Source organism: Erigeron canadensis, chromosome 3, assembly GCF_010389155.1.
Source record: "Erigeron canadensis isolate Cc75 chromosome 3, C_canadensis_v1, whole genome shotgun sequence".
NCBI lineage: Eukaryota > Viridiplantae > Streptophyta > Magnoliopsida > Asterales > Asteraceae > Erigeron > Erigeron canadensis.
The window spans coordinates 22,177,240-22,197,453 of NC_057763.1; the positions used below are offsets into that span (position 1 = coordinate 22,177,240).

A 20,214-nucleotide genomic window follows, 5' to 3' on the forward strand; every position below is an offset into this window, starting at 1 on the left:
GTCTTAACTAAGTGAAGAGTCGGGACTACATTGCATTTTACTTGGTTATTGTCTACAGATGTGCTTGGAAGTGTGAATCAGCTTCAAGCATTCAGGTTGGGGCTAGTCGGGTTAGGTCAACTGGTCAAGTACTTTCAAACACTTATCCATTTCATTTGCTTTTAATAATAACTTTAAGGCACTTAGTCGCATCATTAACATTTGTGTATGGCTATTCACGGATCGTTGTCACACATTACTTCAAATGACCTATAAATATGTCTTTAGAATATACACACCATCACAAAATACCTGATAATCATTGAAGTACAACAAAGCAAGTTTTTCCAAATAAAAGTGATCCACAACATCAAAGACTACATGATCACGATGGTGATGGTATGCAAGAAACTTGAAAATGATGATGGCACACTTGAAACTCCAAGAACGATCTACGCAAAAGCTAATCAACAACATGTGCGTTTTAAGGACCCGATAAGCATAAAGGTGTTGAGTTGAAGGTTTAACAATCAAAAATATTTCATAGACTACAGGGTTTCAGTGACTATTGTTTTACCATGCGTTGACAGAATTACGCGGATTGTGACTTATCATGACCTGTTTTCAAAATTCCATTAATATAAAACATATTGTTTTGATACAAAGAGTGATACAATGAGCTCTTTAGCGCGGTCCGGTTAAGAGAACGTATGATAGACCTCCCGTTGTTGAATCGCGAAACGAAGCTTCAAGCGAAATTATTCACCTTTCAAAAAAAAATTGTATTAACTAAACGTTAGGTATGGAACCAACAATATCGGATAAACGTTAGGTACCATTTAAGTACTTAAGAAGCAAGAAATTACATTTTTAGCCCACACATGCAAGTCACGTGGGGTGTTTTAACGGTCAGCCAACGGTGTTTGGGTCCAGGTATGGTCCAAGTGGAATTTTAACAACGTTGGGTATGATCTGCGTAATAACTAAATGTAAAGTATGAAACCAGCAATATTGTTTAGACACCATTTCTCTACTCTTTTATAAAGCAAAATGTCCCTTTCTATTTTTAGTAATTTCTGTCTTTGAATTACTAGAATTGCCCTTGACATTTATTTTAGTAATTAACACTTTAAGCCCTCATATTTTTAAATATTCCACTATTACCTTTACATCAACCTACACCATTTGAGACTTGACACCGCCACAACCAGAAATAATACTTTCACCAACAATACTAGACCGTCGTACCCATTACGCCACCATATTGCGCGGGTACCATGCTCGTAAATAATTAACTCTTATTTATATTTGTACACACAAATATGGAAAACTTTTACTGTATGTATATAGTGCGAATAAACCAACAAAATACTATATGCATTTTTTTTAACAGTGCTTAATAAAAAAATGCGTTGAGATCAATTATTGGTTGTAGTGAACTAGCATGGTACCCGCGTAAATGCAGCGGTGGCGGCGGCAATGCGGTGATGACTGGTGACGACGGTGAATGATATGGATGTATATGTAATTAATATAATGGTTATTGTAGTTATTTTAATAGTTGAGGGACTGGTGGTATAATTTATTTCATTAAGGGTAGTTTAGGTATATTAGCAGAAATAATTAAATTAGTGAAAAAAGGATGATTTAAATAAAGAGTAAGGGGTATATTAGTCATATCGCATAGAATAATATTTCCATAAATAAAATAGGCTATTTCTTTTATATATAAGTATAGAAGTATAGATACGGACCAAAGTGGAAAGATGAAGTATAGATTGGACTCAAGATTAACAATCAAGAAGGCTGGAGGGCTAAAGACGTGAATACCAATTCTGAGTTATTTATGTATTTGCAACTATCTGTCTTCATAGTCTCATATTTTACACTTGTATTGATGGTTACAGAGATGAGGCACTCTGCCTTAGATTTTGATGCGTTACTTTACATACTTGTGTCACCTGTGTGTAGATATACAGTAGGAGAATTAAGTAGCAGATTTCATCTTTTCCATTTTACTTTATATATATATGTAAAGTTACCACTCTTTAAGAGTCATTTAGAATAAGATGGAAGTGTTAAGTTTATCAGGGTCATGAGAAAGGGCATTTTGCATACTACATGTGGGCTGCCTGTTAGAAATGTGTTACATTTTTGGCATATCTTGTTTTGATTGTTTTCTTGTCCGTTAGTCTAAAACTCGAACATAATGCCCAACATAAACGCATATATGGAAAACATATCTGTTTAGTTCATAATTCAATAGAGCATTGTCGCTCGAGTAATTGTTATACTGTAATGACCAGTACTATATGTAATCCAGCTTAAAATTAACACGATACGAACTTGAAGATTCCTATTTCAAGGCATAAAGGTTCCTTATTCATGTTACATACCAGCAAAGGCTACTACAAATCTAGTTCTAAGTGATTACTACACGAAATAGCATGGTCTAATCATAGCAAAGTACGCGTTATTATGCTAAAAAAAACATTGAAAGCGTACAACAGATTCTTTATAAAGCAGCAGCAGTATCACCATCAAGAAGCATCTGATCAAAATGCCAAACTCCTGCAATTCCAATTTCGATGAAAATCAAAAGTATTAACAACATATAAAACAAGTTCCAACTATCAATATATTGCTCTAGAAGGTAGAATTTGAAATTAGTGTACAATATCTAATACAATGTTACATCAGTGACGCAATTATCTTACCGTGGCCTTTCCCAACTCTTCTCAACTGAGAGACATAGTCCGAAATTTTCTTTATCGCTTCAACCTACCGTTAAACATGGATGTTGATAAATGCAAATTTAAAATCAATATTAACTTCTAGTTGTATAAATATTTCTAATCTTATTTATGATATTTACCTGCTCAGCCAAAAATTCGCTCTCAATGAAGTCTGCCATTTGCGGATCATTGTTTCTAGCAGCCACCTTTAGTTTAACAGACATTGGTCATATATCATAAGATACCAAAAGTATATAATTATTTAGTTTAAAATGCATTACTTATCAGGGTCAATATACAAAAACCAGAATACGGAAGATATATGGCATACCTCATGTAGAGAAAGAAGTTTTTCGTTGACAAGTTTCTCTAGCGACAATGCTAGCTCCATTGCTGATCAAGATTATAAGAATAAAAATAAAACAGTGTCAAATATATGGTAAATGAAGTTCTAATTAACTTGACAGTAGCTACATGTTACTCTGTATCGAATGGATCACATTTGGAATGTACTTACCATATAAAGCATCGCCTTTCTCAGCATTCTCAAACTCTGGCGGTGGCGCAACTATGGTGTGCAACTTCACTCTTCCTCCTCGTGTATTCTAGACGTTCATAAATGTATATAGAAATATAATGAATAAATGAACAGAGTCAAATTTAAGCTTTATTTTGCCAATGCGCGTAAGTAGAACGTGTTAAAATATGATCTTTACAACCATATACATAGATTCATAGAATGACCTGATATTGCATTAGCTTCTCTGCATGCTCTCTTTCTTCATCACTTGATTCCTTGAAAAATCTGATAAAACCGAACAAAAGTTCATTACCTTGTAAGTAAGAGTTATATGCAACATAGATATAAAAGGGATTCAAGCTTGAATGAGTTATTTACTTACTTGGCAAGGCCTTTCAGAGCTACATTATCGCGATCAAAGTATGCATACATCGCATGGTACATGTAACAGACGTTGTATTCCACGCTGCAGGATTAACATATAAAACACAATTAGAACTTCAACTTCAATATTTGTTAAAATACTTGAAGAATTATCAAAATACGTACTGTATATCCCTTTTAAAAAAACAAGAGTATCACATGAACTACCATTTAATAAAAGAAGTCGCCATCTAAAATGAGTATCACATGAATCGTGGCTGTAAAATCAATTAGTTCAATTTTGAAATTTGCCAAAAAAAACAGCTAAAAAATTATGTTTATTTTCCTATCAAATTCAAGTTTACAAAACTTTTATCAAACATTATTCTCTCTATATCCAAAAATGAATGACAAATCAAGAGAAAAACTGTCACAAACAGAACGAGTTAAGCATAATTTTAAACGTTATGGTTCAACGACATTTAGTACTATTTTTAAGCATATAAACACAAATATTTACAATCCATGAGAAATATTACTAAAGCTAAGGATCAGTTAAGCCCATAACTATTAAAGCCTCACATTTGCCCTGTTTTTGAACCAAAAGTAGGTCTAAGCAGATCAAAAATTAGTATGTTAAATTTCGTGTCGATATTGGGTACAATTCTTAACTTTTATACTCGTTACGAATGAAATATAGATGAATGGTAGCAATATAAGGAAAAAAACTTACTTGATCTGCTCATTGATAGCAGCTTCACATTCATCAACATATTTTTGACGAGCAAGCGATTTTAGAGGAGAGACCGGAACAAGAAACTCGTCTTTCTTAACTTCTTCAAACGGCTGAAACAAAACACCAATATTACTTATAACCTTATCATCCATTTTCTTCAAACCACATCGTACTACAACTCCATGTGACCTCTTCCCTTGACGTAACGACCCGAAACGTTGTCGAGACGCGGAATCAAGATCTGGGTCTAATTTGTTCAAGGCAATGTTAAATGTTAATTGTGAGTTGAGCGACATTTTGTGGAAATTAATGTGTGTGTGTGACTGTGTTTTTCTATGTATGAGGAGTTGAAACTTAAAAGGAAGGAGGGGGAGAACAAATAGGATACGGGGTGTTTATGGGCCGTTAAAAAGGAGACACGTGGACGGTTGAGATTAAAGTGAAGGTACTGGCGTGTGGTGGCCTCGTGCCTTATCTTGTAATCTGGTGGAACCTATGAAAAGATCCATTCCATGTCATATTCAGATATTGGAATCCTTACCTACCTTTCTTTTTACTTAATGCTTTCACACAATTTTTTTTTTATATTTAGAATTTTAGAGGAAAAATATTATATGTAGATATACATTTTTTAAAAAGTATATGTAGATATAGAGGAGAGATTATTTAAGAATTCTCAAATAAAAAGAACAATTATGTACCATTCATAATTTTCTCTCTCTTCAATTAAATAAGAAAATTCATCCAAATCATTCAAAATATTTTATCTCACAAATTGTGAATCGTTAGATGAAAAAAAAGTATGGGTAGTCTTAAAATTTCGTACTCTTTCATTTGAGATGCAATTCGATATACTTTTGACGACTTTTTAATTTTCATTTTTTTTCCGCTTGTACTTGTGTACCTACACATGTGTAGAATCTTTGTTTTTACATGTAAATTAGTAAATAATCATCTGTACACAGGAATGAAGGTTAAGGGCATAGCCCGTCAATCTATGGCAAAACCATGGTGGCCAAGGGCGGAGCCCGTCAGTCCATGGCGGAGCTATAGCGGCTAAGGGCGGAGCCCGTTAAGTAGATCACCCATCACCAATCACCAATCACTCCCTATGACATATCACCCTCTATGACCTATCACACTATGACCTATAACCCTCAATGACCTATCACACCCACTAGCTTTAGTTTATGAATTTCCTTAAGGGCAAAACCCGTTCCGAACCACAATTTTCGTTCAACTTACATATGTGTAGGTTCAACTTACACATGTGTAAGTATCAAAAAGAAAACAAAAATTAAAATGTCGTCAAAAGTATATCGAATTGCATCTCTAATGAAAGAAGATGAAATTTTAAGACTACACATACTTTTTATTTCATCTAACGATTTACGGTTTGTGAGATAATTCATTTTGAATGATTTGGATGAATTTTCATATTTTAGAGAAGAGAGAAAATATAAAAAAAATAAGTGGTCCATAATTGTTCTCGCGTTCTTTTTTATTAGTGGTTCTCAAAATAACTCACTCTATGTAGATATATTTGAACGATCCATATATCATGGTCTTCGCTAAACATTAACTAAAAAAAAAATGTCTTTTTAACATTATCATAAAACTATTTGTAGATGGTTAAGTTCCAATTACCCATATCATATTTACAAAAACTATTCATTCAATTGTGTTATGCATATATTTTTTTAATGAGAAAATTACATTTTTGGTCCTTTAAGTTGGCAGAATTTTCAGTTATTGACATTAAGTGAATTAATTACAAATAAAATCCTGAAGTTGGTCAATTTTTTCACTTTTTACTCTGTGACTAACAACCGTCTATTAGGTCCGTTAAGTGAGGGGTAGATTCGTCATTTCATAATGATCCCTTCTTCTTCTTCTTCCAAACTTAAACACAAACTCGGGTTCTTCAGGTTTTGCAGAAAACAAAATGTCAACTGAAATCACAACGACCGGAAATTTGAAAATCATGCCGCAAAATTAAAATCTAGATTTATCTTATATTTCTTCGAATCAGAACACGAAAAATGTTGCAATCGACTCAGAAATCAATCGCCCATGAACCCTAGTCAAAATAAATCTGGTCTAGACTTCACCAGAAAAACTTGACTCGCCAGAAAAACTTGTTTGAATCGAAAATAAAGACAATATAAAGCAATTGCACTTCGAATCCAACCAAATTTAGCCAAAACCGATTCCGATCCAAGCAATCCTGAATCCAAAAATCCTTGTTTCCGATCCCAGATTTGTGTGTTTCGAGTGTGTGTTTGTGTGTGTTTCCGAGTATATGTATGTGTGCTCGGTGTGTGTTTTTCGGTTGACATCTCGTTTTCCGGTCGCCGTGATTTACAAAATCTGGGTTTGTGTCTGAGTTTGAAAAAAGAAGAAGAAAGGATCATGGTGAAATGATGAATCTACGCCTCACTTAACAGACATAATAGACGGCTGTTAGTCACGGAGTGAAAAGTGAAAAAATTGACCAACTTCAGGATTTTTCTGTATTTAATTCACTTAAGAGCAATAACTGAAAATCCAGCCAACTTAAAAGGCCAAAAATGTAATTTTCTCTTTTATTTAAGTAACTTTGTATTCTGTCCAATTCGTGTAACGATTTACTTCAATCTCGTTCATTTAAGCTCAACAAATAAACTTTTGTTTATATTCAGGTTCATATAATCTCATACAAACTTATTCATAAAGCATATGCCTTGTATTGGCATCTTTATTTACTATATATAGATCTTTAACCAACACACATCACACTTGCTAACTGTGTGTTTAAACTTACAATACGTACAAGGATTCGTATATACAAATATCCAAAAAGCAAGTATAATTGGACACATCATACATTTGCATTATATATAGTATTGCTCAAGGTTGGTCTTTCTCTTTAGTTCCCTAGAGAATAGGTTCTTGAAAAAATCAACAGTTGTTACCCTTCTAAACTTTGGAGGCATTTCAGGAGTGATCAAGCTTGCTAATGGTCCGAAATCACCATCCAAATTCGGGTTTAGAAATGTGGCTATGGACAACCTCTCTTTCGCCGAGTTTTCAATTGCTCTATGCTCGATGCTTTTATATAGTCCATTAGTCATTATCCGAAAGGCAACATAGAAAATCGCATCATGTTTTAGTCTTGATAATTTATATTAAGGAAATTAATCACATTATGAAGGAGAAAGGAATGACCTCTAAGATCTCTCCAATATTTACAATAAAAGCATTAGGAAGTGGTTTAATTGGGATCCAAATGTCATCCTTCTTTATTTGCAAACCTTCTACATCATTAAGTTCAAGAAGAAAGGTGATCCCTACAGCATCCGAGTGAGGTGTGAGACCAATGACTTGCTCGGGTTGTGGACATGTTGGGTAGTAGTTCATCCTCATTGCTTGCATTCCTTCTTTAAATGATGCCATCATGTCCTTGGTTTCAATATTCATAGCTTTTGCAATAGAGAGTAAAGTTTTTATAGCAACATTCTTAACCTCTTGTTAGTATGCTTCCAAAGTGTCTGTTTTTCAAAGAAAATCATCAAATTAATTCTTATGTCAACCAACTTAATCTATATATAGACTACTAATTAATCTTGAAGCTATAATGTGAATATGAATAAACTTTATCTGTCCAAAAAACAATATCTCACTTTTTGTACACTTTAGTAAAGTAGTCTTTGTCAAAACAAATTCAAATAGTTATGTTTGATGTGATCTAAAATTCTAAATAACTCGTAACTAGATAACAATCTATATGACTTTTTTCAAAGAATATGGTTTTTATGGTTAAAAGGACTTTAGTTTTAGTGGGCGTTTTCAAGCATATATATCATTGAGAACTAGCAACATCTAGCATATATAGTCGCATAGATGTTGCTATCCTCACACTCATTTTTTTTATAAAACTTTAAGGGACAAAATCAATCTTTTTAAAAATAAAAACAGCTACAAGCCTACAACACCGCCAAGTTAGGTATTCCTGATCATTTTCCTATATACTATCATAATATACATATAAATATGAAAAGTATGTAATTGACCTGAATGGAAGAGGTAGCTTTGGAAACAAGTGTGGCTTTCTAATATGATGAGGGAGGGTAACCAAGTAAAAGATGTCATTCCAATCAAGCTTTTGCTCCTCGATCAGACACTACAAAAGCTTGTCCAAATCCCTCCATATCTTCTGTAATTTGCCAAAACTTCTTTTTCTCATGCAATGGCAACTTAAAGAATTCTTGTGTATCTTTCTTTACTCTCTCTAGCAATGAATTACTCACCCCATGATTTGTTAACTGCGACATTGATCAGTTAATAAAATGTTAATTAAACCCAAGCTAGCCTTAGTATAAGCCTTAACAATTGTTAAATCTTGATAGATGTAAGGATAGAGATCCTCTATAAGTGAAATTGGATAATCTTTAATAATTGGATTGAAATGATGGGTCAAAGATTCAAATATTAAGTTTGAATCCTGACCTTTGATTTTAATCCAAGTTGAAATTCTTCAAATTTTACCTATAAAGAACAACTTTAGAGGATCATAATTCTAGATGTAAAATGTCATACAAAATCACCAAAATACCTGAAAGAATCCCCAATCTTTACAAGCTTGGTGAAGCTTTTCTAGTTCAGATTCGGATGATATTTCAGATGATAAAAGCTCCATATCGATGACTGGTACTTCATGCAGGGAAGAAGGTAGCCACGGCACGACCGGTGGATCCTGATCATGGCGTATGTATCGGGGCGGAACCTCGATTAGGGTTTCCTTAGCTAATTCTTGTACGCTTGGTACCAAAAGTGAACTCCCTAAACCAGTTCCCTTTGTTTCCATGATGTCTCTCAACATGTCACATTTATATATGATGTTATTATTATGTATTTATCATTTATATATATATACAGTTATAGGCCGGTGGAACTGTGGGGGAGTGTTGATTTACCAATATGTTATGCTCCACAAGGGTCACAGTTGATAATATATGTTTTGGATTTGCTTTCATCTTCAATATATTTGAAACGTGATAGAATATTGGAGATTATAATTTGTACACAAAATTTTACTTCATGGTCCTAACACACAACACGATAAAGCTATGTACTTAGTTATACATCCATATCTATAATATATCTCTATAGTAAGTATAAAGCAATAATAATGAACCCCCCTCATATACGATCAACACATTTTTAATCGCTAAGAAACTTGGTCTACCAAATTAAAATACCATTAATGAACTAATTTATACTAACATTTATGCTTTATACCATTAAGTATAAAGCAATAATAAACCCCCCTCATCCATCACTCGCTATCGTCAACACTGATCACTACCATCACCCGTCGTTGTTGGAATATATAACTAAATATCATTATTCACGAGTACGCAACGGAAGCAAATAAAACCATGTAATCAAATAATTAACCTTGAAATAGGATTAAGGATTACCTTATAATGTAGATGAATGAAGTGAAGAACTTTAAAGGATTTGAAATAAATCCCTCCATGATCACACCCTAGACACCCCGTATATCGTATGCTAGTATCTTGATTACGAACCCACAAACCCATTGTGTTTATCTCTAATATCAAAACCCGTGAAACAAAAATCAATTGTCTAACAAACCAAAGTACAATTAATTCCAAGCATTAATTGTTGTAGTTCCATATTTGATTTTGAATGGCACAAACCGAACACCTCATAGAGGGTTGGTTCGGTCGAGTATAGAGAGAAAAGAAGAAGAGAGTTTTATGTGTGAATTGAATTATAAAACTCTTGAATTAATCCCTCTATAGGGATTAATTAAGGTTAATTAGCTTGAAAAACAAGTTAGATCAAGGCCTAAAAAGCCTCTCAATAACTGGCCTCCTTCTAGTCCATTTAAAGTACAACCCTATTTATCTTATTTCACAATTAAACCTCCTTCTAATTAATTTAAATACAATTAACCATTTAACTTAATTAAATTAATCATTTAGTGATCAAATTAATCAATTTATATATTACTTTAAGATATTAATTAATGATATAGAGTTACCGTGTCATTTCGTGTGACCCTGTAAGCTTAAATCATTTCCGGACATACGTTTATTTTACGTGATCATATACTAACAGTCGTTATCACCACCACCACACCGCCACCGCTACCAGTGTACCACCATTGTTTCCGTATCGTCATTATCACCATATCATACGTGCATGCATCCGTTTAATTAGTATGTGTGAATATGCTTTATCAAATTAGATGTGAGATATCAACCACTTTACTTGTATTATTTACTCGATCAATGTGAAATTAAATGTCAATTAACCTTCTACTACTAATATGAGATCACCATTTGAAATATCTGACAAATTAAAGTTCTCTAGAAAAACTCACGGATTGAATTACGTGTGATGCTATAAGTAGATTATTATCGCTAGAATATTGTCTAATAATCAAACAAGGTGAATAATCAATACAATCACCTTATTCAGATTTGAACTAAAGTGTTTCGAAAATTTTGCTCATAAGATCGAATGGATATCAAAGTCATATAACTTATTTGTTTAATGTCAATGATTTTGACAAAAATCATAAAACACCAGATTATGAAAACCTTTCTTTATTATGGGAATTTAATCAACTGTTATTTGTATTTTATTATTTTTTTGCTTTTGGCACGTTATATTGAAGAAACAAAGCAATATCCTAACACTCCAACCGACTTCACTTAAGTGATAATATACAAAACAATATTGTAGCTTGACAATTCTTACAAATAAAAATAGAAAAGAATAATTCTCTTGCTGCCTTAACTATTAAATATCAACAACAAAACTAGACAATCAAAATTATCAAAGCAATTAATAGAAGCCCTGCTTGGATTATTGGTGTGAAGAACAAAGGCTTCAATTGTTTGAGCTCTTTTAATTAAGATTTCAAGGTAAGCTTATTACGAAATTGTGATTTTAAGATCTTGTAATTAATAGGATTATACTTGTTGTTTGAAATATTACATGATGGTATGGACACCAAAATCATTTAAGAGAAAGAATTAAGTTGATGAATATGACTAGTAATAATAATTAAGTCAAGTTGCTATTAGCTATTAGCTAATAAGAATATATAAAATTAACTTGGGAACTAAATTATATCATGTGCTGTACGTAACCACGTATGATTGTATTTCCGAAAAGCAGAAAAGGGAAAAGGCTTGTTTGAATTATCTAGCTAATAATAATAAAAAAAATGATAAGCCTTGTATTATATTAAACTAGGTTGTTTTGAGTAGTGATGATGATAATAACTTAAAAGGGAAATGCTAAATACAGCCCTATGGGTTGTATTTAACGTGTATAAAAAAACTTGTACCTTCCATATTAAAAGTTCGCCCCCTGATTTTCATAGTAAATGTACAAACAATTTATGCACCTTAAACACAGCCCTAAAGGCTGTATTTAGCAAACCCCTAACTTAAAAAGAATTTGTTAGAGTGTTGTCACTAATAATACCATGATTTCTATTTTACGAGATGTTCATAAGATGATTTAATTAATTAAACAACAGTTAGCTTTATTTAAATAGCTTTGTTAGATTGTTGTTACTAATAGTTAGGCCACGTTTGGTTCATAAAATGTTTTTGGAAGGAATATAATCTTTCAAAGGAATTGGAATCCGGAGGAATGAAATTTGACGGAATGTTTTTGATTTTTTGAAGATTCAAGTGAGGGACGAAATTAAATTCCTTCCCCCGTCCCCAAAGAATGGAGATTTCATCAAATAAGGGAATGTTAACATTCCAACGGAATGTGATTCCTCCATCTTTAACCAACCAAACACACTAAGGAATAGAATTCAATTCCAATTCCATTAGATTACATCAAATTTTGTGAACCAAACACGACCTCCTTATTCTTTGTTAATGTGAATATTAATGGTTTGAAAATAAAAATTGTCCGAAGTTAAATTATTCAATGGTGTCATGATCATACAGGAATATAAAATGAATATGGCTAATAACGATAATGAATATGGAATGATATATTATAAAATGTGTGATATTGAAATAGGTAGTAGCGGGCGAGGCATTGTAATGGTTAGTCAGGATAGTCAGGATAACTGCATGCGAGACGAGGCACAATAAAAGAAATGATAAATGCCGGGGTACACAGAGTGTTGTAAGTGGCAGAACCACATAACATAAAAATACTAGTACATAAAGTGGCGGAGCCATAAGAAGTGTTGGGAGCACACAAAACACAAGAAGTGCTGAGAGTACACAAAAGTACCGGGGTACATGAAGTGACGTGACCACATAAAGTGTCGGGGACGCATGAAGTATTGGGAGCACGTGGAATGGTTATGCCTGTAGATTAGAACTCACTAAGCATTAAGCTCATGTTTTAGTTGTTAACATTTTTGTAGGCGGGGAGATAAATAGGGAACTATCTCTATGATGAATTAAAAGGATGATTTTGAAGTATGGGAATGAAGTACCTTGCAAGGGACCGACACATGGTAATCTTTCTTTTAAATCAAGCTCTCGATACCCGGTGAATTATTTTATCGAGATTATTAAATGAAAGTCGTTACAAAAATCAAGTTTATGGGTATTTAAAAATATGTATTTATGATATTATTTGAAAATGTTAATGTTGACATAGTCAACGTTTATAAATAAAAATAGAAATGTTAAGGTCACAGTTGTAAAAAAAAATTAAATAAATAAAAATAAAAAAAGGTTGGGGTGTTACACATATGCATTTTTATTTGATACAGTTGAACTAAAAATCTAATTGTATAACATGTGAAATACTAAAACATACTCGTATTTTATTAAAGGGATAAGTATCCTGAAATGTAATAAACTTTGAACGAATGTCTATAGTAGGAAATAACTAAAGTTTTGTGTATTGTATGTAAACAACTTTAAAAAATGTTTATTGTATGTAAGAAAACATACGTGACAACCATATAGAGGTGTCACTTGTCTGATTTTAATTGGTTGGATACATTTTCTTACATACAATAAACATTATTTTCGAGTTGTTTACATACAATACACACAACTTTAGTTATTTCCTACTATAGATCTTCGTTCAAAGTTTGTTATATTACAAGATACTTATCCCTTTATTAAACACAAAAGTTTAATTGTTATATGTAGATAAAGATAAAAACTATAAGATTGTGTATTACGTAATAACAAACATTTTGCAATTGTCACTCAAAATCAACTGTTTTTCATTTGATTTTAGAAAATTAATTTTGATTACTTAAATATTGTATACAAATTATGAGTTATGTAATAGTAGTCAAATTTCCATAGCAAAAAGATATATACTTAGAAATGGGTTAATATTCTATCCCTATCATCTTCTTCATAAAGATTTTACAGAAAAGATAAAGATTTCTTCAAATGACCTTTGAATAAAAAACAAAAGTTAAGATTCAAATTGATTTTCATCAAAGGGTTCAGATGATTTTAACTTACCCCTCAAGTTATTTTCAACTTGAGGGGATCTCCACCCCGTGAAAAACTACTTGGCTCATCATAAAACTTAGGCCATTTTCATTTAATGTATAAGGTAGGATCTAACCGAATTTATAAGTAAGTCCTCGAAAAAATTATAATATTGTACAGGCATCATCGCCGAGGAATTCATTAAAAAGATTCGCAAAGTAAGAGGTATAGAATACGTTATGTTGTCCCTTTAGAGATGATATTATTCATGCATAATTTCAAGTACATGTTTATGGACTTTTTCCACTTGTTTTCAGGGTCGAAAAGGTATAAGGCTGTAATCATTCGAATTGATAGCCGTGGGGGCGATTTTCTTGCTTCAAACTTGTAAGTGCCTTTTTTTTTTTTTTTTTTTGATAGACTATGGTAAACGCTTTTTAATCTTGACCTGCAAAGCATAATATATACCAATTCATGATATGAGGTGTAGCGTGTAACATTAACAATTCACATGTATTTTTGTTTTTGTTTTTTTGCAGAATGTGGAGGGAAATCCGTCTATTAGCTGAAACTAAGCCTGTAGTTGCATCAATGAGTGATGTTGCAGCTAGTGGAGGTTACTACATGGCAATGGCAGCACCTACTAAAGTCTCAGAGAATCTTACCATAACGGGTTCAATCGGTATTGTCACAGGTGCATTACTATATCTAGAGTTTTTTCTTGCAACTGTTGAGTTAGTTTTTCTCGTACATGTTAAATCTTCTGGAAACTTCTTTGAAATATAGGTATCATAAATCAAGAATGAATGTATGTTTAGTAACAGTTTTCATTGTAGCTAAGTACAATTTGGAGAAACTGTATGAAAAGATTGGTTTTAACAAGGAAATCATATCAAAGGAACGATTTGCTGAGCTTTATTCTGAAACCCTGACATTTAGGTAAGAGGGTCTTTCTATATTAGATTTCACAGCTGGAATAGCTTTTGTCATTAGCAATCTAGAGTTGCTGTTTGATTCTCATTAGTTCTTATAATGAAGTTTCAAACAGGCTATGTTATCTTTAAGAGGTCAAACGGGTGGAATACAAAGTTAGCTAAAAAGAACTTGGGTCAAATGGTGGTTTGAACTTTGAAGTTCCTCAAAGTGTATTGTCAAAGTGTATTGTGATTCGCATACAAGTTCCTGATTCCTAATAAATAAAAGGCATAGTATATTGACCGATAAATGAGACTACTTGGTTTAGTTGTTGTAATGGAGACATCATTTAAATGTTTGTGCGACGTAGTAGTCATTCTATATTGTAAGATTATATATGAAGTACGATGTCTCCTATAGACACATTATACTCTCGTCATAGTCATAGTTAGGGTCAAATGTAGACCCAGAAACCTTAATCATTTACCCAGGTCTACTACTTACTACATTTTCATATCTCATCACACGCAGGCATACAGCACTTAATATTTGTAATCATATCTTGGTACCTTGGTTCCTATAAAAATTTAGCTCAAATGAAAGTCAAAATCTGATCAAATTACAGCAATAACACAAACATCAGCCACAATCGGATGACTACCAAAACTACGATCCTGTTGTCTGACGAATGGTCCAAGATTTTTGTGGCAAGCATATCATAATTTCTCCATATATAACAAAAATAAATTTGACAACATAAACCTTAAGAATCAAACAAATAACCTGAACATTCAAAGCCTATACAACCTTCAATACATCATTCCAGGCATACACGAACGGAAAACCAAACATATAACACTTTCATTGAAGTTCACGTGCAGTTTTCACATAACTAAAAAAAACATAACCATATTTCAGAACCTTAACCACAATTCCACAATATATCAGAACTTATCTACAGTAATCCCGTCCCTACAAGCTTCATAAGCTTGTCTGCTTCTCGTCTTCTTCAAACCAGCCGTGAAATGCAGCTTAGATCCTTCAGATGTAATACAAGTTACTTTAACCCAGATCATAACTTTTGTCTTAAGTCCTTCTACATCGGTTAGCTTTCCCTTTTCAAGATAGCCAGTCACGGTGGTTGAAAACCTTAAAATGGAAGAGTCTCTGTAACCCACTTCACAGATTGCGGGTATAAATACCGTTAGCTTTTTGGTCTGTTCATCAAACTCGTAGTTTGTGGCGTCACGTGGGAAGATACCTACTGGCAAGTCGTGCTCCTTGAGTAGTTCAGTCAGAGGCTTTTGCATTTTGCCTGCACAACGTAAAATTAAGTTACCTAATTACCCTTTCTTTTGACCATATATCTGAGACTTGTACTCTCATCAGTCATGATGCACTTTTGCACACCAGGGGCTTTCTGATCAATTTTTCAGTATAAATATCTTATACAATCTGAATATATGTAACAATCAGACATCTGATTATTATATACTTCCAAGAGCAAATGGATGTCCAAAATATTATTTCATAACCCTTTCTACATTCTACTACAACTTATGATTTGATTTTTATAACTCAAAATCATGAATCCACATCCTAGTACACACCTCTAACAACCCCTTTAGTTAGAAATTCAACATTACATAATTCCTAGTAAACACATCGTAAATTCAAATTGTAAAGAGCACCAAAATAATTTCATGAAATTCTCTAGTAAAATCGAAATAATCAGATTTTACAATGACCGAATGGTAATGCATGGATATTCCACAATGTGCATTATCAAGGCAACATTAACCTTTTCTCTAATCCAACAACTAGTAATGGGTCATGCAATACAGTTTCTGTGTATATATATATATATATGGTAACATTCCAGTGAGAACAGTCTTAAAATAAGAACGGTGAGAACATTTAAAAAACATCATTTTGATGCATTAAAAGTCCATAAAACTAACATAGTGCTTAACTAATTATCATTATTTAAGTGTTTAACAACACATTGATCTGTCAAAATCGAGAAAATCACGTTTTTTGTTTTGTGCATCCAAGATGGATGCATATTCATCAAAATGATGCATCCAACAAAAAACGTGATTTTTTCACTTTTGATGGATCAATGTGTTGTTAAACACTTAAATAATGATAATTAGTTAAGCACTATGTTAGTTTTATGGACTTTTAATGCATCAAAATGATGTTTTTTAAGTGTTCTCACCGTTCTTATTTTAAAACTGTTCTTATTTGATTGCTCCCCTATATATATATATAGTTAACTAAATGTGCATTATTATGATTAGTAGTTGGTGCACAAAATTTCATCAGTCATGAGAGGACACAAGGAAGCACCACAAACCTTTCATTTTGTTGACAAACCAGGTTGCTCCACCAGAGATACTGCTTTGCAAACTCTATAAAATAGAAAAAGAAACAAGAATCAAGTATTTAGCGTAAAGAAATTATTGCTTATACAAAGTCATCATATGAACTACAAAATAACATATATCATAAGATAACAGTGCGCAGTTAACATCTACAACCAAGGAAAAATGTAAATCACTCGGCACACTAACTTATAATGCAAATATGTTATCCGCAATATTACCATGTTTCTCCATTGATACTAATAAAATATGCATAACTTGTACAATGATGATGAAAGGTTAAATAGATGGTAGTAAATATGCAAACGGATTAGAAAATCAGCATTTTATATGCATTTAATTCCAGATTCCGTTGCTTGGGATTTGGGAAGTATACTTTTGAATTGGTTTCATAGTAGCTGCTAATTTCCAATCCCCGTGCCTTGAATCTTAAAATACTAAACGATTACTGGAAGAATTCCAACATCTGAGCACAACTATCACAGTTGAAAGCTACACAGCAGATTCTACACATGACAAATTATAAAAGGGTAAAACTCATGAAATGGCACAAAAGGTTCCAGTTTGGTTGGCTACATAGTTGTCAAAAGCGACGGCGAACTCAAAGCGCAAAAACCCTAAATGGGGCGGAAAAAAAAAGCGCACTAAGTAAAAACCAAACCAAATGCCATTCAAACTAACAAATTCCATCTAAATAACACATAATGCAGTAAGCCAAAAAAGTTCAAGACAAATTGTTAACACAGAAAGTTCAAAACCATTGACAAAACCTAATTAGAACCACAGACTATGCCTTGCCATCATCGTCAAATGTGTCGAGCTCTTCTTCCTCAGAATCATCAATTATGCTTACATAAGATCTAGGTCTTGATGATGAAGGGTTTTATAGAAAATAATATATAGACGTGATTAAATTAAACAATAGTAGTTTAATGCTATTAAATCACTTCTTGATAACCAAAGGGTTTTATGGAAAATAGTAGTTAGCCGCCAAAATTGTTGGTGGGCCTGGGCCTAGATTTTCAGGCGGCAAAGTGTTGCCTCGCCATCGCCTTGCGCCTAGGCGGCCTAGGCGCACACCTTTAACAACACTGGCTGGCTAGTATCTGACCCAACATTTAACTTATTATAAGCCCATAACTCCGCTAATCTATCGGTCACGAAACTGTTAAACAACAATCAATTTTCCCATTCCTTTCCTTGTCCCTCTTTCACGTGGCGACATCAAACACCACAGGATCCTCTAAAGCTCCACGTTGGTTGAAAAATACGTTATAATCTAGACAAGTTTGTGGTATGACTCTCGCCCAAGCACGCTTAGCAGAGTTCTGATGGGATTCGGTGCATTAGTGCTGGTATGATCACAACCCAAACAAAAAGTTTGTGGTATGAGTCATCCATAGACTTATCATCAGACCTATCATTTTAAAACCTATCATCAAAACATTCATGACATAAAAACTGTGTTTCTCATGTTTTAATAATAACCATACAACACTGAGACATCTTTCTACATGTTGGATCATCATGATTGAGAAGGGATCCCAGGCAGGAGAGCCTGGCGGGCATGGGGAAAAAGGTCAAATTCTGCTTGGGGGAATTTAGAGATCTCGGCTTTCTGAGCTAACGCCCCCTGCCTGCATAGTAAGCAATCCAACTAACGGGTATCAATCCCAGATAAAGTACAAGATTGAAATACAGCTAGAGGCAGAAACATTTTCCTTTTTTCTATGTAGCCACCCAAGCCTATTACTTGCTTAGATAAAAAAGAAATACCTTGGACGCAAGCTGACGACGTTTGTAACGCAAACCAATCTTATAACTCTTATCTTATAAACAGTAAACTAATGAGTTAAATCATCATGCGGCTTTGGGAACTAACGATTGGAAAGAATTGAAACTAAATGCAGTTTTGGACACCTATAATGAGGTGTTACCTCAGTCAGATGCGTTTGCCGAGTCAAAAGGGTTACCCTTTATGGCTAAATGCTGAGTCAAGAACTTCACCCACGCCATAAACATTACTACAAGTAATCCCTTAAACTTGGAAGCCTGCTAATAATATCCTTTCGAAAATCATCCAAGATTTTTATAAGATTAAAGTATCAAGATTTTTACAGATTAGTAAATGATTTTACAAATCAAACAACAAAAATACCCTTAAAACAATAATCAGTCAATATCTTCTAAAATCCACCATCTAACTGAAATTACGTATGTATGTATATATATAAATTAGAAATAAAAAATAAAATAAAATAGAAAACTTACACTAATATCATCGCCAACGGAACTAAGTTCTTTGTTTGCTTTGTTACCCAACCAGTAACTTCCAAATTTACCCATCAGTTGATCCATTTTATTTTTTCTTTTAGTTTGATTTTAAAAAAGATATACAGAATTATGTATGTATAGATTTTGATTAGAGTGGATCTATATCCCTGATCTCTAGAGATGGAGAGAAAAAGAGAGATGTTGAATTGAATGAGTTGGTTTACTACGACTTTTCAGAGGTTTTTTGGTTTTGTCACTTTCGGTTAAATTTCATTTTGCACCCTTATACTTTTAGGTGTTTACTCTTCTTGTTCTTTTTATTTTTATTTGTTTATGGTTTGACTTTTGAAGTTTATTTTAATGATTCATTTCTTGTTAAAAAATCAGTTCGATCGGCTGACTATTCTGTCGGTCGACTGTTTTGACCTGTAAGCATCAATTGACTGATCTAAATAACCTTTTTATGTTAAAAGTTATTTACTTTTGTGATATTCATAACGTTTTCATTCTTGATATACGAAATAATAAATACTTATCATGTTTAGTTTCGTATAAATTATCGATTTAAAAGAATAAAGAGAATGCGGTAATCAAACATCATGATCGAGTTGATATATACATTGCAACAACTGATCATAGTCGATAGCTAAATTTGAACTCAAAGATTTTGAAAATATGGGATTTATATATATTTTTCCCGCTACTTTTAATTTTATTGAATTTTTGTATTATATCATTGGTTGTTATTGTTTTTTTTTATTTGTTTAACCATAAATTTATGTTACCCCAATGAATATAAAGAAGTCATCAGTGTTAGAGTTTAAGGTCGCGTTTGGTTCGCAGA

General features: G+C 32.9%; 2 protein-coding genes and 1 pseudogene across 2 annotated transcripts; all 3 read right to left on the reverse strand.

The window, feature by feature from the left end:
* Positions 1-2,303: 2,303 nt before the first annotated feature.
* Positions 2,304-4,676, reverse strand: LOC122591043 (ferritin, chloroplastic-like). Its single transcript, XM_043763233.1, has 8 exons — positions 4,331-4,676; positions 3,617-3,700; positions 3,459-3,519; positions 3,232-3,319; positions 3,046-3,107; positions 2,855-2,920; positions 2,697-2,760; positions 2,304-2,550 (listed from the first exon to the last, which is right to left on the reverse strand). Exons 1-8 carry the CDS (start codon positions 4,627-4,629, stop codon positions 2,495-2,497), a joined length of 780 nt encoding a protein of 259 aa, XP_043619168.1. The 5' UTR covers positions 4,630-4,676; the 3' UTR covers positions 2,304-2,494.
* A 2,432-nt stretch (positions 4,677-7,108) lies between these two features.
* On the reverse strand, positions 7,109-9,179 carry LOC122594245 (annotated as a pseudogene).
* Positions 9,180-15,472: 6,293 nt separating this feature from the next.
* LOC122593614 (uncharacterized protein At5g01610-like) lies at positions 15,473-19,596 on the reverse strand. The gene is made up of 3 exons (XM_043766040.1): positions 19,368-19,596; positions 17,069-17,123; positions 15,473-16,024 (listed from the first exon to the last, which is right to left on the reverse strand). The coding sequence occupies exons 1-3, from the start codon at positions 19,452-19,454 to the stop codon at positions 15,654-15,656; spliced, it is 513 nt and encodes a 170-aa protein (XP_043621975.1). The 5' UTR covers positions 19,455-19,596; the 3' UTR covers positions 15,473-15,653.
* Positions 19,597-20,214: the final 618 nt, after the last annotated feature.

Excerpts from the sequence above, each read along its gene's own strand:
- LOC122591043 (XM_043763233.1), bottom strand. The coding sequence starts at position 4,629 with ATGTCGCTCAACTCACAATTAACATTTAACATTGCCTTGAACAAATTA. Across the intron at positions 3,701-4,330 it reads GCTATCAATGAGCAGATCAA|CGTGGAATACAACGTCTGTT; the intron begins GTAAGTTTTTTT and ends TTAATCCTGCAG. Across the intron at positions 3,320-3,458 it reads AGAAGCTAATGCAATATCAG|AATACACGAGGAGGAAGAGT; the intron begins GTCATTCTATGA and ends ATGAACGTCTAG.
- LOC122593614 (XM_043766040.1), bottom strand. The coding sequence starts at position 19,454 with ATGGATCAACTGATGGGTAAATTTGGAAGTTACTGGTTGGGTAACAAA. Across the intron at positions 17,124-19,367 it reads CCGTTGGCGATGATATTAGT|AGTTTGCAAAGCAGTATCTC; the intron begins GTAAGTTTTCTA and ends TCTATTTTATAG. Across the intron at positions 16,025-17,068 it reads GTTTGTCAACAAAATGAAAG|GCAAAATGCAAAAGCCTCTG; the intron begins GTTTGTGGTGCT and ends TACGTTGTGCAG.